At 41.6% G+C, this 24,979-nt stretch overlaps 1 protein-coding gene and 1 non-coding gene across 9 annotated transcripts in view; both read left to right on the top strand.

The window, feature by feature from the left end:
- The window catches only part of CAP1 (cyclase associated actin cytoskeleton regulatory protein 1), a 28,058-nt gene extending 3,085 nt beyond the window's left edge, over nucleotides 1–24,973 (top strand). For 4 of the 8 annotated variants that reach the window (XM_065915683.1, XM_065915697.1, XM_065915706.1 and 1 more), the window contains exons 2-13: nucleotides 11,519–11,640; nucleotides 12,245–12,348; nucleotides 14,041–14,118; nucleotides 15,805–15,948; nucleotides 16,043–16,128; nucleotides 19,125–19,230; nucleotides 20,470–20,647; nucleotides 22,023–22,198; nucleotides 22,368–22,491; nucleotides 22,631–22,713; nucleotides 23,055–23,198; nucleotides 23,809–24,973. In XM_065915683.1, the coding sequence (XP_065771755.1) occupies nucleotides 11,529–11,640; nucleotides 12,245–12,348; nucleotides 14,041–14,118; nucleotides 15,805–15,948; nucleotides 16,043–16,128; nucleotides 19,125–19,230; nucleotides 20,470–20,647; nucleotides 22,023–22,198; nucleotides 22,368–22,491; nucleotides 22,631–22,713; nucleotides 23,055–23,198; nucleotides 23,809–23,892 (1,419 nt within the window). In that variant the 5' untranslated portion in view covers nucleotides 11,519–11,528 and the 3' untranslated portion in view covers nucleotides 23,893–24,973. Of the gene's footprint in view, nucleotides 1–11,515; nucleotides 11,641–12,244; nucleotides 12,349–14,040; nucleotides 14,119–15,804; nucleotides 15,949–16,042; nucleotides 16,129–19,124; nucleotides 19,231–20,469; nucleotides 20,648–22,022; nucleotides 22,199–22,367; nucleotides 22,492–22,630; nucleotides 22,714–23,054; nucleotides 23,199–23,808 lie in introns of all 8 variants that reach the window. The other 4 variants (XM_065915714.1, XM_065915729.1, XM_065915722.1 and 1 more) reach the window with 3 other exon arrangements.
- On the top strand, nucleotides 19,825–19,897 carry TRNAR-CCU (transfer RNA arginine (anticodon CCU)). The gene has a single exon. It is a non-coding gene; the product is annotated as a tRNA-Arg (tRNA).
- Nucleotides 24,974–24,979: the final 6 nt, after the last annotated feature.

Here is a 24,979-nt window from a genome sequence, read left to right as displayed (position 1 = left end):
TTCGTTTTCCCAGAGAATCAAGTCTAAACTCTTTTGTCCAATTTACAGAGTTCTCCAGAGTCAGACCCTTAATTTAGTTTTCATTGGGTGGTACAGATTGACTTTCTGATTTAGAGAGTTCCAAACTATTAGCATTTTATTTGTACCTTTTGCACTTAACTTTTGCTCATGATTACATTAGAACAGAGTTTCTCAGCCTCAGCATCATTCACATTTTGGGCCAAATAGTTCTTCATTTTGCAGGGTTGAGCTGTGCATTGTAGGATTTCAGCAGTATCCCTGGCCTCTACCTATAAGATGCTAGGGACAGGCCTTCGACTGTGATAACTAAAAACGTCTTCAGATGTTGCCAAATGTCTCCTGGATTGAGAATAGTGCATGAGAAAATATCTTAGCTCTGATTGTGTGGTGTCTTATCTCCAATTCAGTTCTGTGAACGCAGGCTCCATTGCCGTGATTAACACAGTGTATGGCACATGATAAGTGTAGGGTACTTTGCAAGAAATGGATCATGGGTTTCATTGAATTGTCAAGAATTATTGTTTATTCAAGGAATTTCTGGGTGGGCTTTGAAGGACTGGCTGTTTGTGGTTTTTCCCCCCTCAGAGAATGTGATCTTAATGAAGAAAGCCATTGTTTAGGCACTCACTAGGAATGAGATTTGTATTAGTTGACAGCACAAGTCAGCTGATTTATATTTCTCCTATATTGGAGGTATATAAATTCCTGTTTTCTTTGTCTGCACTTAGACAGCTTTCTTTAGCAAACAGGGATTCCCATTTTATTTATTTATTTTTGGTTGTGCTGGATCTTCATTGGTGCGCACAGGCGTTCTCTAGTTGCGGCGACTGGGGGTTACTCTTGGTTGCAGTGCATGGGCTTCTCATTGAAGTGACTTCTCTTGTTGCGGAGCACGGGCTCTAGGTGCATGGGCTTCAGCAGTTGCAATACTCAGACTCAGTCAGTAGTTGTGGGCTCTAGAGCTCAGAATCAGTAGTTGTGTTGAATGGGCCTAGTTGCTTTGAGGCCTGTGGAATCTTTCTGGACCAGGGATCGAGCCAGTGTCCCCTGTATTGGCAGGTCGATTCTTTTTTTTTTTTTTTTAAGCAGGTGGATTCTTATCCTATGTATTATCTTCTGGATTCTTATCTACCAGGAAAGTCCCTATCATTTAGTTTAAATTGCATGCAGTTTATGATATTGTTACTCAACATTTATTTTGACTGATAAAATTGTTATATAGTTGACCCTCGTACAACATGGATTTACAAGAGTTCACTTACACCGATGGATATGGAGGGCCGGCTGTAAAGTTATTTGAGGAGTTCCTGCTGCACTGAGGGCCTGTGTTCATACCTCGAAGTAGTTCAAGGGTCGACTGTAGTTTCATGACCTTAGAGTTAATGCAGCTCTAGCATTCACCATGAAACTATTTGTTCTTTATATACCATCACGTAAACGTAATAAAAACTATCAAAGCTCTAAAAATACTCCTCGGCTACAATGCAGCTTTGTTTGCCTTATATTACCAAACCTGTTGTGTCACATTTTTCCATTCCACTGCAAAATATAGTTGAAATGTTTAGCGGAAAGAGTGAGCTTTTTTGTTGTTGTTGTTGTCTTTTTCCCTCCAGGGAAAATTCCCTCCAGGAAAATTAAAATTCCTGTACTTAAGTTAATTATAGAGGTACAGTCACAGATCTTTTCATATCTGTAGCTGAATCATGGCTAGGGACAAATGACATCCTTGAATCTATCTTTATGCATGAGAATGGGAAATGCTGTTTTGTTTAAAGCAACTACCAATTGAAATCAACCAATGTGGTTTTTCCTTATATAATATAAAAGATGCCTACTGAATGCTTTTATGTTGTTAGTCTTCATAATGTGAATGAATGTTCACTGAATATAAGAGAGAGGGTAACCCATGACCACACAAAGTTATGTCTTTGCCCCAAAGCATTGAAACAGTTCTTAAGTCTGACTTCAGCTTGTACACTATTACTAACTTTACTCACTCCTGGAGCTTTAGATAGAGGACATGTTTATTGAGGGAACAGGAGACAAGTGCTGATATTGGGCAGAATTCTTTCCCTCCCTAGAAGACAGACCTTTCTTTCTGTTTTAATCTAAACCTCAGGTGGCGGTGACTCGAGCACTAAATGTCATTGGTTTCAGCAGAGAAACCAAATGCTTGGGGAAGAACAGTGGCTCCTGATTTGGGTTAGATTTAGATAGCATCTTTACTGGGGCAAAGTGCTGTCTGTTCTTTGGTTTCTGGGTTACAAGCCAACTTGTAAGTATCCTGTTAGCATGTGTAGGTTTTGCCCTGTAACATGTTAGAACCTAGTGATGAGAATTTCTATATTGTTAGGAGTAGAACTAAACTAATGCCTTATGTTTTAGTGGTAGCTTAGAAGAGATATCCAAGTGGAACTGTTTTGTTGTCTTTTATTTAAAAGAAATTATATAACTATGCTTTAAAAAAAAAAAAAAGTTTGGAAAACAGAAGGGGAAATTGTCCAAAAATCCATCACTTTAACTTGACAAATATTGTAAATTTTGTGTTCTTTTCAAGTCTTTTTCCACAGTGCATGTAGCTATTTCCCTGTAATTAGAAGTCTAAGCTAACACTGCAGTGAACACCTTCATGCCTATCACTTTTCCCACGTTAGTATTACTTCCTTAGGACAACATCTTGGGAACAGAATTTCAAAGTAAGGGCCAACAGAAGCATTTTGAAGCAGATCAGGTGGGCTACAATAGTATACAGGGTGACTTGTATAGTTGCTTTATTTTCAATTCTACTTAAGGGTATGACCTACAGGAACAACTACCAGACAAAGTAGAAAACATTTTAATCATAGCTGCTTTTTGTAAGTAGAAATTCATTCCACTGCCTTAATTGCCTAGTGAAAAGAGGCAAGAACTGTAGGAGTAACCTGGTTCCATTTACTTCTGAATGACAGGTAGAAGGAATTGGGTTGTTGAATTGTTAGAATGAGAATATGAAGTAGCTTTAGCAGCAGTCACTGACCATTTCTGATTTCACTTGGTTTCAAACCACAAAAGAAGTTGCTGGAGAATCAAGTTCCTCATTTCTTTTTGTTCTGCATGATATCCCTCCAGAAGCCTGTGCATTCTCATTACTTAATGATGTTTCCTTGTTGATGACTTGTAAACATTGATCTCCAGTCTTGATCCTTTCCCAAGCTTATTTCTAACTATTTGTTGGCTATTCCTACTTGGAAACTTCATCTTCTGTTCAGGCTGTGTATCCAAGACTGACCTCATGTTCTTGCCTTAGCTAGAACATGCCAGAAACTTGTTTTTGCCTATAGCCTATAGCATCATTCTCTTACTTCCCTGAATTTGCCATTCTGGAGTCATCTTTGACTCCCTTCTCTGAATGCTACTATACTCCACAGTACCAGACAGTTAATATTTGTTCTGTGTTTAATGCTCACTTGTTTTGTGTGACCTCAGAGGGCAGAACCAAGATCAGTGGGTGGAGGTTGCAAGGAGACTGGTTTTGCCTCCATATAAGGAAGAACTTTTAAATACTTAGAGCTGTGTGAATGGAATAGGCTGCCTCCAGAAGTCTTGGGTTCTCCACACTGAGGGCGTTTGAACAGAGGCTACCTGACTAATTGCTAAGGATTTTGAAAGATTTGTTCTTGCATCTGATGATGCTTTCTAGACTCCTTCTCGATCCTGAGAGCCAGTGATTCAATGAAAGATAGCTTTGTCACTCCTGCTAGACTTCCTCAGAGCAGAAACACTATTTTGCTTTTAATTCAGGTGCTGGTCACTTAGTGGCCTAAAAGTGATTTTCTTTTTCCTTTGCAATATCAAAACTGTTTTTTGTAGTAGCACTTTTATTTTGCAGCTAGTTGAACAACTTTCAACCTAACCTAGATCCTAATATCGTCCTTTTTTCTCCCCAAAACTGATTCTCTCAGACAGTACTTGTAAAAATTTTGCTTTCATCATATTATTCCTTCATTCAAAATCCTTGAAAGGCTTCACATTTGTCACAACACCAAATTCAAATACTGCCTGGCTGTCAGTGCCCTCCATAACCTAGCCCACCTTGCTTATTTCCCATAATACTATGTGGACTATCTGCTCACACTCTCTACTGAGCCTCCTTGGTCTCTATTTGTTTTTGATTGCTCTAGAATGTCTTTCCTTTTTTCTTTTACTTTTTCTGCCCCACTTCTTTCCTGAAACCAACTCTAGTCCTCATTGATTTCTTCTGAACTCCAAGCATATAGTCATTTATACTCTGTAATTTAGGACCGTACAACAGTGTATTGGCTGTAAAAGCTCCAGTGTATTGGCTGATACTTATAACTTTTCCCAATCCAAATTAGTTAATCTCTTAACAGAACTTTAAAAAATATAGTCTTTCAGTATTTATTCCATTGGCATTTGTGTTGCCCTTCTCAATAAGAATGAAAGCTTCTATATGGCAGAGACTCTGGGTTTGCCATTTCTTCAGTAGCTGTGTCAGTGCTAAGCACTTTCATGTTATGAGCATCTTCTATGTGCCAGGTTTTCTAGATGCTGGAAATTTGGGGGAGGGGGCAGTTAGGGGAGCAGGGGCAGGGAGAATGAAGAAATTTCTCATGCTTCTGGAGCCTGTATTCTAGTACATGGTAGGCAGTGATAACATTTTACATTTGAACTGTATTTTAAGGCTCCCAAAGAGAGTGAGCTTAGTTGCTCAGTTGTGTCTGACTCTTTGTGACTGTAACCCGCCTGGCTCCTCTGTCCATAGGGATTCTTCAAGGCAAGGGTACTAGAGTGGGTTGCCATGCCCTCCTCCCAGGGATCTTCCTAACTCAGGGATCAAACCCAGGTCTCCTGCATTGCAGGTGAATTCTTTACAGTTTGAGCCACCAGGGAATCCCATGAATACTGAAGTGGGTAGCTTATCCCTTCTCCGGGGTATCTTCCCCACCTAGAAATCGAACTAGGGTCTGCTACATTGCAGGCAGATTCTTTACTACCAGCTGAGCTACTTACCTATAAAACCAACTCCTTTGATCCTTACATCTCTGTGTGCTAGGTGCGTGCATGCTAAGTCACTTCAGTCATGTCCGACTCCGTGTGACTGTATGAACTGTAGCCTGCCAGGTTCCTCTCTCCATGGGATTTTCCAGGCAAGGATACTGGAGTGGGTTGCCATTTCCTTCAACCCAGGGATTGAATCCATATCTCTTAGGTCTTCTGCATAGACAGGCTTGTTCTTTACCACTAACGCCACCTGGGAAGCCCCAGGTGTGCTAGGTGATGATCCATTAAATGACTGTCCTGAACTTAATACATGGCTAATACATGCTAATATACATGGCAGAGTTGGGACTCAAACCTTGGTCTCCTGAATCCTAGTTTTATTAAGACTTGAGTAATAAGACTGCCTTGCCTTCTGAGGCTTTTATGATGAATGCTTAAATAGTTGGGAATCTGTATATTTGTTTATGGACGCTTACATACAGTTCTTGGCTATTGGCAACCAAAAATGGCAGGTAACAAGATTAGGCATAGCTATAGTTCTCTGCTTTGGCAATTCTATATTGGGAAAAATCTTATTTTAAATATTTACCTTCCAAATATGTGTCATCTCTACTGAAGGTGAAAAAAATATTGGCCTCCATGGAGGAAATTCAGAGCAGAGAAGTTGAAGGCTGCTAATATTGTGACTCAGGACACCGTAAAGAGACCTTGAAGCTACAGTGCTGTGCTCAGCAGACAGCTGGGGCTGGATGCTGTGATGAACCAGTTAGTCCCTTAAGTGCTTGAAAGCCATGTGGAGTGGTGCGAAGAGCCTGAGAATTTTTCTCCCCACTTTAACGTCTGTCGGTTTCTTTCTTCTAAAGATGGGCATCAGTATCTTTGTAACATACATCATAGAATTATTGGACAAAAGAAGCAGTAGTTTGATGATGTAAAGCACAACTATAAGGGAGTTTTGGGTTTTTTTTTTTTTTCTTTATAAATTTTTTGATTGTTTTGTTGTCTGCACCTTGAGGCGTTCGGAGTCTTAGTTCCCTGACCAAGGATTGGACCTGTGCCCCTTGCATTGGGAGTGTGGAGTCCTAACCACTGGACTGTCAGGGAAGTCGGGGAATTTTGCTTTTAATTGATATTATATCATCTAATAAGGTTATCTTCCTTAAAGTATTTGGTTTGACAATCTCTATATCAGTGTAATTTGTGCCCAAGAAGGCTGTGTTTATTTGAAAGAAAATGTTTGTTAGACCCTACAATTAGGGCAGGGAGGAATTTTTTTTAAGAACAGAGGAGAAACATGCCACACTTCTCCTCAGACTTAACACAGAGAGGAGACAGCCATACTTGTGTTGAGGGGAGAGAGGGTAAAAGCCCTTATTATTATCATGTTTTTCAAGGACCTATATTAACCTATTGTGTTTATAGTGCCTACCACATTTATAGTACTGGAATTAAAAAGGCAAGACGTGGTCTCTTCTGTATGGTGACTAATTGCCTGTTGACTTAAATGATCTTAAAGCAGTGTGTGAAATGTGTGGTAGAAATAAGTACACAATGAAGTATTGTGGGAGACATACTGGAAGTGCTTCTTGGTGAGATAATACCTTAGCTGAGATTTAATGAATGGTAGGAATTCTAGGGGCAGATTGAGAAGGGAAAGCATACCAAACTGGAAAAAACTTCCTAAAGGAGGTGAAACCATAGCTGAATCTGAGAAAGGCAGTACAAGTTATAAGGAACAGGTTGGGAAGGGAAAGCAACCAAGCAAAGTGGATAGCACTGAAAAGTCTTAAAAGTGAGAGAGCATATCTCTTTCTGGAAAATGCCAGTAGTTTGGGTTGCTATGGAATGTTGAGGAAAGATGTGACAGGAGATAAAACTGGTGGAGTGGTAGGAAATAAAACAGGGCCAGATTGTGGAAACCCTTGTTTGGACTTTACTCTGAGTCACTGTGGTATTAAGGAGAATGGATAAGAGGGTGTGTTAGTGAAGCCGCTCAGTCCACCTCTTTGCGAACCTGTGGACTGTACCCTACCAGGCTCCTCCATCCATGGGATTCTCCAGGCAAGAGTACTGGAGTGGGTTGCCATTTCCTTCTCCAAGTGAAGAGGTTATTGCAGTAATCTAGGCAAAGTTATGATGGCTGAATTTTTATAAATCAGGATGAAGACAAGGGGCATCTATTTATGATACACAGAATAGAGCCTATGGATTTTGATGACTGATGAGATTAGTAAGAAGACAATTTAGTTAATGTTTATGGAAACCTAGCTATGTTTCAGGACTGAGCCAGTCAAGCACTTCTACATGTATTTCCTCATGTATTCTTTCTACAGCCCTTTGGATTTTATGCTGTTGTTCCTGTTTTACAAATAAGGAAGCTGAGTTCAAAAAGTTTGGTAACACTCAGACACAGAGACTCCCAATCTATCTGACTTCTCAAAAGAATAATGCTCTTAACCAGTATATTGTACTGCCCAACAGTTTCCAGGTTACTGTCTTTTTTTTCTAACTTTGATTGGAGTGTGGCTCCTTCACAGTGTTGTATTAGTTCTGCGGTACAGCAGAGTGAGTCAGCTGTATGTATACATACATCCCCTCTTTTTTAGATTGGCTTCCCATTTAGGTCATCACAGAGCATTGAATAGAGTTCCCTGTGCTATACAATAGGTTCTCATTAGTTATCTATTTTATATATCAGTTTATACATCAGCTCAGTCGTGTCTGACTCTTTGTGAGCCCGTGGACCGCAGTACACAGGGCTTCCCTGTCCATTGCCAACTCCTGGAGCTTGCTCAAACTCATGTCCGTTGAGTCGGTGATGCCATCCAACGATCTCATCTTCTGTCGTCCCCTTCTCCTCCTGCCTTCAATCTTTCCCAGCATCAGGGTCTTTTCAAATGAGTCAGTTCTTCACATCAAGTGGCCAAAAGTATTGGAGTTTTCAGCTTCAGCATCAGTCCTTCCAGTGAATATTTAGGACTGATTTGCTTTAGGATGGATTGGTTGGCTCTCTTTGCAGTCCAAGGGACTCTCAAGAGTTTCCTCCAACACCACAGTTCAAAAGCATCAGTTCTTCAGTGCTCAGCTTTCTTTATAGTCCAACTCTCACATCCATACATGATCACTGGAAAAACCATAACCTTGACCAGATGGACCTTTATTGGCAAAGTAATGTCTCTGCTTTTTAGTATGCCGTCTAGGTTGGTCATAACTTTTCTTCCAAGGGACAAGTGTCTTTTAATTTCATGGCTGCAATCACCATCTGCAGTGATTTTTGAGCCCCAAAAAATAAAGTCTCACTGTTTCCATTGTTTCCCCATCTATTTGCCATGAAATGGTGGGACCAGATTCCATGATCCTAGTTTTCTGATTATTGAGCTTTAAGCCAACTTTTTCACTCTCCTCTTTTTCATCAAGAGGTTCTTTTAGTTCTTCACTTTCTGCCATAAATGTGGTGTCATCTGCATATCTGAGTTTATTGATACTTCTCTCAGCAATCTTGATTCCAGCTTGTGCTTCATCCAGCCCAGTATTTCTCATGATGTACTCTGCATATAAGTTAAAGAAGCAGGTTAACAATATACAGCCTATGTATTTTATACATAGTAGTGTATGTATGTGAATCCCAGTCTCCAAATTTATCCCATACCCCCTCCTGCCCACCCCTGGTATTCATAAGTTTATTCTCGACCTCTGTGTCTCTATTTCTGCTTTGCAAATACGTTCTTCTGTATGATTTTTCTAGATTCCACATATAAATAATATTGTATGATACTTGCTTTTCTGACTTCACTCTGTATTACAGTCTCTGGGTCTGTCCGTGTGTCTTCAAATGGCACTGTTCTGTTCCTTTTTATGGCTGAGTAATATTTCATTGTATGTATGTTATATTTTCTTTATCCATTCCTCTATTGATGGACATAGAGGTTGCGTCCATGTCCTGGCTGTTGTAAATAGTGCTCCAGTGAGTATTGGGGTGCAGGTTACTGTCTTGATTACCTCAAGTGATTGCTAACAGTGCTGTAAGTGCTGTATTACTGAAACAGTGAGGGTGGGGTCTGGAGGAGTGGTGTTAGGGAAAATGATGAGTTCTGTTTTGGACATTTCCTTTGGGACATCTAGTTGATGTTTAGGTGGGAGCTTGATCTAAAATTCTGAATTCCGGAAGAATGGCCTGAGCTGGATACACTGCTCTGGGAATTGTTAGTCTGTAGGTGATTGTGGTGGTATCACTCGGCGAGTGGACTGAATAGTAATATGATAATAGTAGTTGACAGCTTTGGAGTGAACATGACCACCTAAAGAATGGTGTATATACATCATAGAGCATAAGACAAGGTATGTCTTTTGATCCCTTCAATTCTAAACATTCTAAACTTTCTCATGACATCTCAAATTTCAGTCCACCCCTACCAAAAACAAAAAACTAGGTGCTGTTTTCCTATATTTGATTAGTGGTGGAATGAGATTAGCTTTAATGATAGCTGTTTTATCCTTTCTCGTTCTGCTTAAGTTAAACAGCAGAACGATAGCTTGTTTAGAGTTAAAAACTTACAAGTGCAAATGAAAAACGGAAAAGAAGAAACCAAAATCCCATGAAGCTGTATTATTAAGCTATTAAGACAGGTTCACCAACTCTGGCAGCCTTTAGAGACACTTCTGCTGTATTACCATGTTAGCAGTATCCTCAGCCTGTAGCATACATTATGTATGAAGGAACATGTTTTATATCAGAATGAGTGGTGTCTGTTAATGGAAGGTAACTTGGGAGTTTATTGCATTCACCGCCTTTCTCTGTGGTGTTTACAAAGTGTGATGGATTATATGTTAGACTGTCCCTGGATAGTACCCAGAACAAACAGGGCAGCAATTGGGATACTCTGATCATGCTGTAACGTAAGGGAGAGTTATGGATGCTTCCAGTCTGCTCCATAGTCTGTTCATTTTCAGTAAGGATTCGGAGGCTCCTGCTGCCTCTCCAGGCTAGGGAATAGAAAGGTTTATTTGGTTCACATTCTCATCTTTCTCTTTGTTTAGCTTTTAAACAACACGCTTTGGCAAATCACTGGCCTCTGAGAGATCAGAGCCTGTACACAGAAAAGAGTGGGCAGGGATGATCTTGTCTTTCTTAGTTTATCTTGTGAGTTGCTTCTCTCTTGCACAGGGAAGACAATGTGTTAAATTGAGGTATTCTGTCATGTTGTCATCTTTGAGGGAATTGTGATTCTGTTGTCGTTTTAGGTGGCTTCAAGGGAGTTGAGTTCATTCGTCTTCAGTTACCTGACCAGATTAATGCTTTGAAATGAAATCTTTCCAAGTCTTTGGTTCAAATTTCACCTGACTGATTTTTACAAGATCACTTACAATCTCAACCACTTTATATTGATGTATATTGGTAACGTTAACACTTACTTACATGTATTTGTGGGCAACTTTCAGAACTCTTGTCCCTCTGGAGTTCTGGGATTCTATGCTTCAGGTTCACTGACTTCATAAATATTTATTGAACACTTTGCTAACCTGCCAGGTAGTGGTCTAGATGGTAGAGGATAAACTTGTTTAGGATACAAACCAGAAAAGGTCCCTCCTCTTTTGAGAAGAAAGAATCTTCCTTTCTTTAGAATATTAGACATTGAACGAGGCTAGTTCAGTAAATTGGTATTTGTGAAAAATCTATAACAAGCTCTTCTGGATATGTCTTGTTTTCCTTCTCTACTGCATATCTAGATCCCGCCCATCCTCCTTTGAAGCCTGGCTCAAATTGGCAGCTTCTCCTTGATAGCCTTATCTGATGACCCTTCCAGCTGACATATTCTTCTCTTCTCTGAAATCCTATGTTATTTTGCCTGCAACTTATATCACCTTAAATTTTTTTCTGTTTGTTTTTGATAGTTTTAGTGCACATGTAAAGTGTTAGACTATAAGTTACTGTGGGTAGGGTAAATACCCTGTTCATCTTGGCCTTGGGCATTCTGCATGCAGGCAGCAGGATGTTGTAGGAAAAAACACTGAACTTAGAGCCAGAAGACTTGAATTTGAGTACTGTCTTCCCAACTAACTAACTTTGTGACTACAGGCAAGTCATTTAACTTCATTGAAATTGTTTCCTATCTTTAAGAATATAGTAATTATCTTTCCATTCATAAGTATTTGTTGAGAGGCTTGATAAACTGAGAGAATATATGTGACTGTTCCTTGTAAATTCTAAATTCTTACACAAATACTTAGTTGATGACATCATAGTAAATATTCAGTAAGTATTTGGATGAGTAAGTATTTGCTTTCAGTTAACACTGTCTCCTGGGTAGTTCTTTTGCTTAGTGAGGTCTGTATGCTTCTGCAAATAGGCTAGACTATCTTCCGTCTTATTTTACTGTAAAATGTCTGTTCCTCAGAATTGGTATCTTCTTCATCTCCAGGGCATTCTTTTTTCTTTTTCTTTCCTAGGTTCTGTGTCATACTAAAACAACAAATAACATTTGATCTGTTTCAGCAGGTGGTACATTATGGCTGACATGCAAAATCTGGTAGAAAGATTGGAGAGAGCGGTGGGCCGCCTGGAGGCAGTCTCCCATGCATCTGACACACACTGTGGGTATGGAGACAGTGCTGCAAAAGGTAAGCAGAATACACGCCAGGAGAAGGCGCTGAGTGAAGCTTGGTGTCCTGGCCTGAACATTTTCTGTCTTGGTATAGTCTCTCCTTTGGAGCTAACTTCCTGAAACATTTAGAAAGTTCATCGCCTTTAAGATAAGGGAGGAAGTGACTTGTATGCAGGGAGGCCTGTGGTTGAGTTATTTTAACACGAGAACTTCCTGCTTGTATGCTATTTCCTGTTCTTTTGTTAGCAGAATGACTCTAGTATAAGTCAAATGACAAGTGATATTAAAATTTCCTCTCTCCAAATTATTGGCAGATTGACCATTTTGCACATGTACCAGTTGAATTATAGAATGTTAGGCTAAAAGGAACTTCGGTGGGGGGTAATTCTGCTTATTTTCATTCTGTTGATTAAAGAAATCAAGCTCAGTTAGGAACGGGGACTTAGCTAGGATCACACAAGAAGTTAATGGTAATTCTGGAGCTAGAATGCAAGCTCCTGACTCATAATCCAGCCTTCTGTTTACTGTGTTACCTTGCCTCTCGCCCTTTCATATGGAAGTGCCTTTAGCAAACCCTCTTTCTCATGTGTGACCATTCTTGGTGGTGTGTCTGTCTTCAGCAGGAACAACTCCGTATGTGCAAGCTTTTGACTCACTGCTGGCCGGTCCTGTGGCAGAGTACCTCAAGATCAGTAAAGAGATTGGGGGAGATGTGCAGAAACATGTAAGGAGGTTTGGCACTTTTTTCCATCTTTTAAGAACTGGTAGCTTTCTTCAAATTCTAGTCATCCTTGGTTTAAGAGCCCCTTGAGAGGCTCCTGGCTGCTTCTACCTGCACTGAGGAGCTCAGTCTATGCTCTGAAATAGTTTTTCAGATTTTTTTCCAGGCCCTCTTCTTTTATCACATACTCTGATGGGCTTCTTTTATATAGATAGCTTGCTTTGCTCATCTTGGTAGTGTGAATGTGCTACCCCACCATGTTATATAACCAAGCCTGGGGTGGCTTGTTCAAAGGACTCATCATCATGACTTAGCATTTATGAAACTGTGCTTGGTAGTTATGCTAAAACTATGCTAATGTGAGTTATTTTCACACTTAGCCCACAGTAAGAATATGAAGTAGGCAATGACAGGTGCCTCTCCACCCACCTTCCTTCATGTGCTGCTACCCACGTTGTTACCACCACCCCCACTCTGTCTTTTCTTTGGGACCCAGAATCTTCCTGCTAGTCTTTGAGTGATCCTTTGTAAGCAGTAACCATGTTTAGAATCAGCCTGACCCTTCAGTAAAACTGTTTGCCTGATCCTTGGAAGATATATTTGAAGCCTCTTAGATACCATCTGTTGGCAGTGGTGTTAACTCTAGAGAGTGGGACTGGGACTTAGGAGTATGGGGCTTGCATTTTTACTTTATACAGTAGATAGCATTTGAAAAAGTTTAAAATGTATCACTTCTACATTTAAAAAATATAAACCCAGAAAAAAAAATATGACTTAACTTTGAATTTTTGTATGTGGTAGTGCTTATTTATAGCTTCATGCTTTTTAAAATTCATTTGTCCATGGCCCTCAGTAAGAAATACTTATTTGTAACCAAGATATGCATGTGTGGTAAGTCTCTTTAGTCGTGTCCAACTCTTTGCGACCCTATGGACTGTAGCCCGCCAGGCTCCTCTGTCCATGGAATTCTCTAGGCAAGAATACTGCAGTGGGTTCCCCGTGCTCTCCTCCAGGGATCTTCCCGACCCAGGGATCGAAACCGTGTCTCTTAAATCTCCTTCATTGGCAGGCAGGTTCTTTACCACTAGCGCCACTTGGGAAGACCAGTTAAGATAGATGGTGCTTATGCTACTTGTATTGCACCTTTTTAAAAAAATTAATTTCTAATTGATGTATTGCACTCATTGTTCTACTGCACTTCACTTAATAAAGTGCTCATTATGTGTCGCAAAATTGATTTAATGATCTGTGATAGGTCATGGTCCAACATTTGAAAATAGCTTTAACCTTATGGAGTAAATACCTTGAGAAATTGAGGCATGAGGTTAGGCTTTTGCTTTTACTCCTATCTCTGGTTTTTGAAAACAGATTTGTTTGGTGATGAGAGGTAGGAGAGATTTTTCAATGCACTTCATACCACACATGTGCAGTTGCGAACTTGACTTCATTGAAAGCCCTAAGTATCTTTGTTTCCAACTCTGGATATACAACCCTGATTAGTTCCAACAGGAGCAATGGTATATGTAATTCTGCTATCAGTCCCTGAAATCTAGATTACTTAAAGAAATCAACATGAAATGCCTGGGTTACTGCCAGAATACATGAACGTGGAGGTTTCAGGTTACTCTTACCAGGACCTGTCCAGTTGTGAAGTATTGCTGATAGCTGATTCTTCTCCTGTCCTCTTGTTTTCAGGCGGAGATGGTCCACACAGGTCTGAAGTTAGAGCGAGCTCTCCTGGTTACAGCCTCTCAGTGCCAGCAGCCAGCAGGCGTAAGTTCACTACTAGTTGGTTTTGTTATGGTTTGTTGCACAGGACAGGTTGAGGGCTTTCTGCTGAGCTATCACAACATGTTAAGATAGACCTACCAGGCACCCAGTCCCAGGAGAGTCCGATTTTAAGCCCCACTATGGGAATGTGCCATTTGACAGTCTTTTCTAGTCTCTTGGCTTAGCCCAAATTCATCATATTGTCTCCTAAGTTCATTAGGCCCTAGAGAGTGATTCTCTTGCTCCACTGTGGATGTGCTTATTAGTAAGACTTCTGAGGAGATTGTAAAAGTATTGCTTCTCCCCTCACCCTAAGTGGCTGGACATCTCTCTTTAACTTTATTCCTACCTCAAAATTTACACTGCCAAAGTATGAAAATAAATTAGAGAAAATTTAGATTTTTCTCGGAGCCACACAGTTTTGTTATGTTTCTTCTTTTTTTGCATTTGGCTCTCCTAGGTAGAGAGGGTAATAAAATAAGTTTTTGTGCTAGTGCTGTATTAAAACCTGTGAACCCTCATCACGCCTAAATGTAAAAGTAGCAAAAGTAATGTTAAATACGTTAGACTCTAATTTTTAGTCTTAAAAATTAAAAGACAAAAGGTTAAAGCATTTTGTATAAACCTTTTTTCCCAACCCCACACTTTTCACAACAATTCAAGCAGCTGAGACATTATTGTATTTCCCTTACTTTAGATCAAGGATTGGCAGACTGTAGTCTGCAGGCCAAATCTGGCCCACCACCTATTTTAAGTGAAGTTTTTTTGAAACACAGCCATGTCCATTCTTTTAAGTATTGTCTGTTGTTGCTCTTTGCACTACAACAGCAGAGTTAAGAAATAGCAACAGAGCCCGTATGGCCTGCAAAGACTGAAATATTTACGGTCTGGCTCTTTACAGAAAGTTTACCAACTCCTGCTTTAGACTGTTCTCATACTGAGATCTGAGAATCGAGATGTTCAGGAAACCAAGCTTTGTGAGAAGGATGAAAACACAGAAACACAAGATTCGTCCATTATGCTAAGCTTCCTGCCCAAATGCCAAGTCCTCTAATTGCATTTGATTCAGCAGATCTCTTCTGAGCAGCTGCTGTATGGCTAACACTGTGTTGAGGACTGTGCAGATTATAAAATATGGCTAAAACAAAGCCATTGTCTTTGATAAATTAATGAGAAATAAAGAAAAATATGGGTCCATTAATAAATGTTCACATGGGTCCATTAATAAATGTTGCGTGGTAAGGTGCCAGAATTGGCTGTGCTGATGAGATGCTGTAGGAGGCCAGTGTGGCTGGGGTTGGAGGGCTTTTCCTCATGAAGCAGAGGAGCATGTGGATAGATGGAAAGAGAAGAACCCATCATGAATGGGGGCCCAGAAATGAGCTAGTAGTCCCTGTTAGTGGGACAGAAAAGAGACAAATGACAGAAATGGTAGAATTTTGTGGTACAGCTGGAGTATGGATCCTGATCATGAAGAACCACAAATTCCTGCTTGAGGAGTTGGAACTCTCTGAGGAGAGTGAGGTGTTGAGTAGTAGTGTAGCCATATGAATCTTTGGAGATAAATACAGAGTTTATTTGCATGCTTGTTGTAGTTCATGAAGAATTCTTGCCTTATAACATCAAAGTTGAGCAATATAAAACACAGAAAGATGTTAACCTCTGTCTTTTCCTGCCTCTTTTTTCTAGAACAAACTTTCTGACTTGTTGGCACCCATCTCCGAGCAGATCCAAGAAGTGGTGACCTTTCGAGAGAAGAACCGAGGCAGCAAGTTGTTCAATCACCTATCAGCTGTCAGCGAAAGTATCCAGGCCCTGGGTTGGGTGGCAATGGTGAGCTGCGCAGCTTCTATGGGAGGGAAGGGACAGAGGTCAGGAGATGTGGCTGGAAAGGCCCTGAGTCACTGACAGCTTCTTCTTTTTCTAGGCTCCCAAGCCTGGTCCCTATGTGAAGGAAATGAATGATGCTGCCATGTTTTATACAAATCGAGTCCTCAAGGAGTACAAAGATGTGTAAGTCCAGCTTGTCCTCAAGGGATAAAGAACAAACCCAGCTGGTTGTTTGACTTGTTAGAGCAGGGCTTTGGGCTAAGTTAAGGCTGGCTGATTCTCTTATCTCAGGGCTGCTTTTTGGAAAGTGTGATAGGTGTTGACTCATAGAAGCTGGATCTGCAAGCAGGAAGTGTTTCTTCTTCCTCTTCTGCTTTTTCTCCGGAGTTTGTAGAGGGCTTTTGAGTTTTCTCATCCTTACCCTTACAGGTTTAGGAGCTTTTGCTGGGTGTGAAAACGAACTAATGCCTTTTTTTTTTTTTTTTTTTGCCTGTGTGGATAAGATTTTGTTCCTTTGTTGAAAACTTCTAACTGGCTCAATGGCAAAAGCTACAAGTAACTTTGTAATACTACCCTGACTATTCTTATGGTCAGGTAAAGAGAGAGGAAGGCTGCCTGACCACTGCAGGTATTGCCTAAGGGGAGTTATTGTACGTCTAACCACATGTGTTCGATAGTGTGAACTTCTCCATCACTGGTTTTGAGCTGGTGTGACTACAGGCACCTGTTACTTAGCTGCATAACTCTCCAAACCCTTCTTTTCTTCCTTCTGTTCATCCCAAGTAACCAGCATATGTTGAGTGACTACTCTCTGAAGGAATGAGCCTTCATGTGGGTCTGAGATGTCTCCCAGAACATCAAGCAGCTCCTTGATCCTTTTAGTAATCTGGAATTAAGTATCACAATATTTTGATTATACCCCACTATTATACTCCACAATTTACAGTTGAGGAAATTGGGTTTTATGCTCAGTTCAGTTCAGTTGCTCAGTCATGTCCGACTCTTTGCGACCCCATGGTTTGTAGCACGCCAGGCTTCCCTGTCTGTCACCAACACCCGGAGCTTACTCAAACTCATCTCCATTGAGTTGGTGATGCCATCCAGCCATCTCATCCTCTGTCATCCCCTTCTTCTCCTTCTGCCTTCAGTCTTTCCCAGTGTCAAGGTCTTTTCCAGTGAGTCAGTTTTTTGCATCAGGTAGCCAGAGTATTGGGAGAAGGCAATGGCAACCCACTCCAGTACTCTCGCCTGGAAAATCCCATGGACGGAGGAGCCTGGTAGGCTGCAGGCCATGGGGTTGCTAAGAGACAGATAGGACTGAGCGACTTCACTTTCACTTTTCACTTTCATGCATTGGAGAAGAAAATGGCAGCCCACTCCAGTGTTCTTGCCTGGAGAATCCCAGTGACGGGGCAGCCCGGTGGGCTGCCATCTGTGGGGTCACAGAGTCGGACATGACTGAAGTGACTTAGCAGCAGCAGCAGCCAGAGTATTGGAGCTCCAGCATCAGACCTTCCATTGAATACTCAGGACTGATTTCCATTAGGATGGACTAGTTTGATCTCCTTGCAATCCAAGGGATTCTCGAGAGTCTTCTCCAACACCACAGTTCAAAGCATCAGTTCTGGCGCTCAATAATCATAAAGTCTTCCAGCTAATAATATGTAAGAGAGGAGACTTGAACTATAGTGCAGTGCTATTTCTGTAATTTAATACTGATTATTTCCTCCTAAAGGGAAGTGTTTTATTTTCTAACTTTTTGGAGGAAGGCATTATGTTACAAGGCAGTTGAGTTTCTTGGAGTCCTGAAGATCCATAGTGATGCTTGAGAGCCCTCTTGACCTTGGCTTCAGGCACAGAATATTTGCTCTTTTCAGTTTTTTACATAAGATTATGCCTAACCCACTCCAGTATTCTTGCCTGGAAAAGTCCATGGACAGAGGAGTCTGGCGGGCTGAAGTCCATGGGATTACATGACTGAGCATGTGTGCACGAGGGTGGAGGGAAATGGGTTGGTAGCAATAAAGTGGTAGAACTAAAAAAAAAAAAATATATGCCTAAGGTCAATATGCAGATGACACCACCCTTATGACAGAGTGAAGAGGAACTAAACAGCCTCTTGATGAAAGTGAAAGAGGAGAGTGAAAAAGTTGGCTTAAAGCTTAGCATTCAGAAAACTAAGATCATGGCATCTGGCCCCATTACCTCATGGGAAATAGATGGGGAGACAGTGGAAACAGTGTCAGACTTCATTTTGGGGGGCTCCAAAATCACTGCGGATGGTGACTGCAGCCATGAAATTAAAAGACGCTTACTCCTTGGAAGGAAAGTTATGACCAACCTAGATAGCATATTAAAAAGCAGAGACAAAAAGAAAAAAATAAAAAGCAGAGACATTACTTTGCCAACAAAGGTCCGTCTGGTCAAGGTTATAGTTTTTCCAGTGGTCATGTATGGATGTGAGAGTTGGACTGTGAAGAAAGCTGAGCACTGAAAAATTTATGGTTTTGAACTGTGGTGTTGGAGAAGACTCTTGAGAGTCCCTTGGACTGCAAGGAGATCCAACCAGTCCATCCTAAAGGAGATCAGTCCTGGGTGTTCATTGGAAGGACTGATGCTGAAGCTGAAACTGCAGAACTTTGGCCACCTCATGCGAAGAGTTGACTCATTGGAAAAGACCCTGATGCTGGGAGGGATTGGGGGCAGGAGGAGAAGGGGACGACAGAGGATGAGATGGCTGGATGGCATCACCGACTTGATGGGCATGAGTTTGAGTAAACTCTGGGAGTTGGTGATGGACAGGGAGGGCTGGCGTGCTGCGATTCATGGGGTCGCAAAGAGTCGGACATGACGGAGTGACTGAACTGAACTGAACTGAACTGATGTATCTAAGGTCTTACTATACTTTGAAAAAACAGTTTGTTACTTTTTAAAAAAAATTTAAGGCATATTGCTATAAGAGGTAGAGATATAGAGTCCCTATTGGTATGGACTTTGGTCTAATTAGGATAAGAGAATAGGTTTAGAAAAGAAGAAAAGAGAAGCTTAGTTATGATAGAAAAACTGCCATTGAGCAGAGCCTAAGGAGCATCACAGGCAGGAAAAAGTGAGCTCACACTGGAATCACTGTTGGAATGTACCCTGACTGCCTGCAGTGAATTTTTCTTTAATTCTCCCAGGGATAAGAAGCATATGGACTGGGTCAAAGCTTACTTGAGTATATGGACAGAACTGCAGGCTTACATTAAGGAGTTCCATACCACCGGACTGGCCTGGAGCAGAACGGTGAGTTCTCCTCCCCTCCTGTCATTCCTCCGGGATTGGGTCTGCAGGTTTCTTAGACTTTAGTGCTACCAAAGTTCAAGAAGACATGCTGGTCTTTCCAGTAGGGGTTAGAAAGAAATCAAAGAGAAGGAAAAGGGGTAAGAGTAAGGAAAGCAAGAGTAAGAGAAAGAATACTCAGTTCTATTCAACGTCAGTAAACATGGGTCAGGGACATGGTTGGGCTGGAGGGGAGATAGATGAATGAATAACATCATCCCAACCCTCAGGAAGCTTAAAAATAGAGATACAAAACCCCAGTACCAGTCACCAAATCAAGTGCTATTATAAAGGTACACAGTACAGAGTATGAGAAAGAGTGATTCTCAACTGGGAGATATTGTACTTTCAGGAGTCATATTCTCATCTGAGACTTTTCAGGTGTAGGATGGAAGTGGGAGAGATGGGTAACAGCAAAGCTTAAAGTAAATGCAGAATAAATGTAGAGATTGGTCATCTGCCTTCAGTAAGAAGAGGAGAGAGACAAATTTTTACAAGGAGAGGCTGAAAAGGCAGTAGTTGAGACTTTTAGACTTTGTAATAAGTGATAAGGGGACTTCCTTGGTGGTCCAGTGGCTAAGACTCTGCGCTCCTAATGCAGGGGACCTGGGTTCAATTCCTGGTCAGGGAACTGGATCCCACGTGCCACAACAAAGACCTGGCGCAGCCAAATAAATACATTTTTTAAAAAACTGATGATAAGAAACTATAATAGGTATTTGAGCAAAATAGTGATAATGATCAGATTTGTCCTTTAAAAAGTCTTAGTATATAGGTTAGGGGCAAGGGCTTATGCTCAGACTATGTACGTACTCATGGTGCAAGGGGTTGATACAAACAAACTTACGGAAATACAACCAAGATAATAGAATGAGTTAGTGAGAAGACGATTGAACAGTCAAGCTTGGACGGTAATGCCCTTCACTAAAGCAGAGGGGGGTGGTTGCACAGGAAGAGCAGGCAGGGGGTGAAGTCAGTCTTGGGTTTTGTAAGTCTGAGGTGTTGCTGACACGCTAAGATTTTTAGAACTCTAGGTTTAGAGCTGGAAAAATGGAGCTGAGTTGGGTGTGGGTCGGGAGCATTAATCATTGCATCACGGGCTGCAGTGAAAATCCCATGTATCTTGGATACATATAAGGCCCTGTTGGGGTCGGTACCTAGGGGAAGAAAAGTTGACTGTGTTCCCTGCACTTACTGTTCCAGGGGCCTGTGGCAAAAGAACTGAGTGGCTTGCCGTCTGGACCCTCTGCTGGATCTGGTCCTCCTCCCCCTCCTCCAGGCCCACCTCCCCCCCCAGTCCCCACCAGTTCAGGCTCAGATGACTCTGCCTCACGCTCAGCACTGTTTGCGCAGATTAATCAGGGGGAGAGCATCACACATGGTAAGTGAATGCTTTGGCAAGAGGAGTCAGTAAACAACTTGTTTTGGCAAGAACTTAGCAGCTAGAAACCTGGCAGTCTGTAAACCATAATCATGGTTTGTTTATGGGAGATGCTTTTGGGGTGTTACATTCTTTCAGGTTGCCTAAAGGGACAGCAGAGCTGGCTTAAATGGAAATTGAAAATGGGTCATTATAGTTGTGGGAATCTCTCTTCCCATTGGAAAATGATTTAAGGGGCACATACAGAGTACCTGCTGTATTGTGCCAAGACATGATGCCAGTGGTTTTCCCTAGAGCTTTTTCCATGTTACCACATGGTCTCTTTGAGTAGGAAGGGGGTGGTTAACTTCCTCCAAGGATGTATATTAGTCATACAGAAAACTTGCATAAGAATGACCTAATGTTGGCATAGAAAAGGTAGACACTCTTATATACAGTAGGTTGAAGTCTAAATTATACAACACTCTCCTAGGAATCTACCTATAAAAATATTGAAAGGACAAGTTTTAGACGTTATTATTTATATTAGCTAAGAATGGTATGACAATCTATATATCCAACTTTAAGAGAAATGGTTAACTGTGGTATGTTCCTCATGATGGAATATTATGCAACCATTAAGTCTTTTTTCTGCCATGAACCATGCAGTGTTTAAAGAAAAAAAAACTAACCACACGGAGTGGTGATGCTAGAAAGCTAGTGTTGCTTATGTATATTGGGCTCTATTCATAAGCAAGGCATATGTCAGCCTATTGAGGGAGATTATGGAATTTTTCTTCCCTTAAAAAATATAAAGATATTTTTAGAAACTATAGGCTAACTTGAGAAAAATTTTACTGTGTTAATTGGTTAAATCAAAATTTTTTGTTCTAAGTGTGTATGCTTACATCTAAATAAAAAACAACTATGAATAGAAAAATTATTGGAAGGGAAGTTTCAAGTGCCAGCACTGACTGGGGGTGGGTGGTAAGTTAGCTGTGAATGAGGTTATTTTTCCTTTTACCAAATTTTCTTTATTATCACATGTTACTTTTTATTCCTCTGTTGCTTTAAAAACTATGTACATATTTTGTGATTATATACTTAATGTCTTTATAGATCTTTTTCTTGTGTTTTTATAGCCACCCCCCCCATACATACACATTGTGCATTTTATTTATTTTTTGGTGGAATTTTATAATTTAACCTTGAGGTAGAAGAGAATTATAAAAGTGCTTTTCCAAAGGTGTGTGAGAGAACATCTTAGAGGCTCTGGGTTTTGGCTTTGAATTTTTGGTTAAGGATCAGTGTAACTTCTGGTAACAGAAGTTGGTTATTGCCTCAGCTCAAAGCCCTGGTATGAAGGACAGGAACAAAGCAGCTATTGTTCTTACAGCCCTGAAACACGTATCCGATGAAATGAAGACTCACAAGAACCCTGCCTTGAAGACTCAGAGTGGTCCGATACGAAGTGGCCCCAAACCCTTCTCTGCACCTAAACCAGACCCCCCCAAACCAGTCACAAAGAAGGAGCCAGCTCTACTTGAACTGGAGGGCAAGAAGTGGAGAGTGGTGAGTTAAAAATGCCCAGCGTGGGGGAACAAGAAGTGGGGGCAAGGAGACTAAATGGGACGCAGCCAAACTAGTGCAGGCTTTTGATTACAAGAAAGAAAGTTTGGCATAGTCTGGTTTTTGGGGTGTGCTTAGTGATGAGGTTCCTAAAAGGGGATCTCTTTAACAGGAAAACCAGGAGAATGTTTCCAACCTGGTGATAGAGGATACAGAGCTGAAACAGGTGGCTTACATATTCAAGTGTGTGAACTCGACATTGCAAATCAAGGGCAAAATTAACTCCATTACAGTAGGTGAGTTCTTCTTGGCCCAGGCAGGCTCTGTCCTAAAGCTCAGGAGGGCTGACACCCTACTTCCCCTATTTCTAGAGATTCTTAACAGAATGCTTTCCTTTAAAGTTACAGTGTTAACCTGCTCCCTTTCTTCTCCTAGATAACTGTAAGAAACTCGGTCTGGTGTTTGATGACGTGGTTGGCATTGTGGAGATAATCAATAGTAAGGATGTCAAAGTTCAGGTAACTTGATACCTTGGCTCCTTCCTTTGGTCTTGGGGGAATTGAAAGTGACACAGCCGACCCACAGATGTTGCCTTGGTAGAAATCTGACTCTGTGGGGTCTGTAAGCTGAGCTGCTCTGGATGTTGCAGGAAAGGAGTTGGCCCTTACCGTGAGCTGTTTCCAGCCCCATCCCCACCCACCCCTCGTATCCAGTATCTGTTGTACACCTGTGAGTTGTTCACGTGCTCTGGTGAGACAGGGAAAGCTTTTCCCACAGCTAACTGTCGTTCTTCCGGAGGCCAGAACTAACTGCTGTTCTTCCGGAGGCCAGAACTCAGGGCTCCTGGTTTCCTCCGCAGGTGATGGGCAAAGTGCCAACCATTTCCATCAACAAAACAGATGGCTGCCACGTGTACCTGAGCAAGAGCTCCCTGGATTGTGAGATAGTCAGTGCCAAATCTTCTGAGATGAATGTCCTCATTCCTACAGAAGGCGGTGACTTCGTAAGTTTCTTGATCCCTCTAGTAGTATGATGTGAAAACAGGAGGACTGAAGGCTAGTGTTGGAGAAAGCTAGTTGATGGACATTCTGTACCAAGTGGGTCCAACCCAGCTGTGCACAGCTCAAGCACATGAAAGCCTGAGATGGTCCCACAAAGTAGACCCCCTAAGGAGAGTGGTTTCTGGCTTTCTTAGGCTGAGCAGATGCTCAGGGTCTAGAATGGACTGGGGTTGAGTCACAGCACCCTGCTGAGCTGGTGCCACGAAGTCATTCACCTTCCCATCTGTACCTCATAGGCTTAACAGCTGTCCAAGGTCACTGGTCAGTAGGAAATAGACTCAGCCCTCCGTCTAGCTTTGGAGGCCCTGTTCTCCTTCCTACACTGCACTGCTTCTTCACTGTGTCAGGGTGGGGGAGGTGGTTTCTAAGATGCGGTGCTACCAGTTCCGTAGCCCCCGTAGCCATGCTTTCACAAGCGGATTCCATTTCTCTCATTACATCCTACTTGCTCTCACAGTTTAGTGCAAACACGCATTGGGAGAAAAGTGTTAAGATTTAATTAACTCCATGTTGCCTAGCTCAGGTTTAAACTTTTTGTTTCTCTATTTGCAGAATGAGTTCCCAGTCCCTGAGCAGTTCAAGACCCTATGGAATGGGCAGAAGTTGGTCACCACAGTGACAGAAATTGCTGGATAAGCCAAGTGCCACTGGGTTCCTTGTCCTGTCCCTCACACCATGGGATAAACCTGTATCAAGATGGTTCTTTTTTAGATTTCCTTTACCTTTCTGCTCTTAAACTGCTTCTCTGCTTCGAGAAGCACAGCTACCTGCCTTCACTGAAATATACCTCAGGCTGAGATTTGGGGTGGGATAGCAGGTCAGTTGATCTTCCGCAGGAAGGTGCAGCTCTTTCATATCAGCTCAACCACACCACCAGTCCATTCTTAAGCAACTGCAGACCAGGACAGGTGTGCTTTAGCTTTCAGCCTTTGGGGTTATTTGACCAACAAATAGTCTTTTGGGAGAAATATAGCAGTCCCAGGAATTAACAGGTCAGAATGTTCACACAAGTTAACATTTTTCTAACAAGTGTGAAGGTAACAGAAGCTGATCCTAGTTAGTTCTTCTAACTTAAACTAATTTTCACTATTGGCAAGTGAGGCAAGAGAGGGACCAAAGGCTGAAGTTTGGCCATCTAGCATTCCTAGCAGAATGGTTTACTGTAAGCATTCCTTTTCTTCTGCATTCCATCCTGCACTGCCCAAACCTGCCAGTAGGTTGTCCTGTGTTAGCTGCTGTGGTGGTGCCCTGCACCCAGGCCAGCTAAAGGAGTCTTGGACCCTTTCTATCTTGGGCCCCTGCCCAGCACCTTCCTACAGAGATGACTTAAAAAGAGTGGGAACAAAAGGGAAAACCGCACCATTCCCAGAAATCTGGCTTCCCTTTCTCCTTCCATTCTAGGTGCCCATCATCCACCTTCACTGCTTCCATGGCCCTGTCATACTCACAACTTTTGGCTGCTTTCTGGGCACCTGAACAAAGGACTAAAATCTCCACTGCAGGCTGTTTTTAGGTCTCGTGGAAAAATCTTGCACAGCCTTGCTAATGCAAATTTCAGTTTTTCCTCTAGGACAAACACTTTACCAAAATATGCAACTTTTTTTGGTGGGAAGAGAGATTGTCCTGTGATTTCTACCCATTTCCTGAGGCCTGTGGAAATAAACCTTTATGTACTTAAAGTTATACAGAAAATAGAATAAAATTAATACCAAACTTGCTTCGT

This window comes from Muntiacus reevesi, chromosome 1 (genome assembly GCF_963930625.1).
Source record: "Muntiacus reevesi chromosome 1, mMunRee1.1, whole genome shotgun sequence".
Taxonomy (NCBI): domain Eukaryota; kingdom Metazoa; phylum Chordata; class Mammalia; order Artiodactyla; family Cervidae; genus Muntiacus; species Muntiacus reevesi.
The sequence above is the reverse complement of the archived record's forward strand: the minus strand, read 5'-3'. Positions and strand labels throughout refer to the sequence as shown.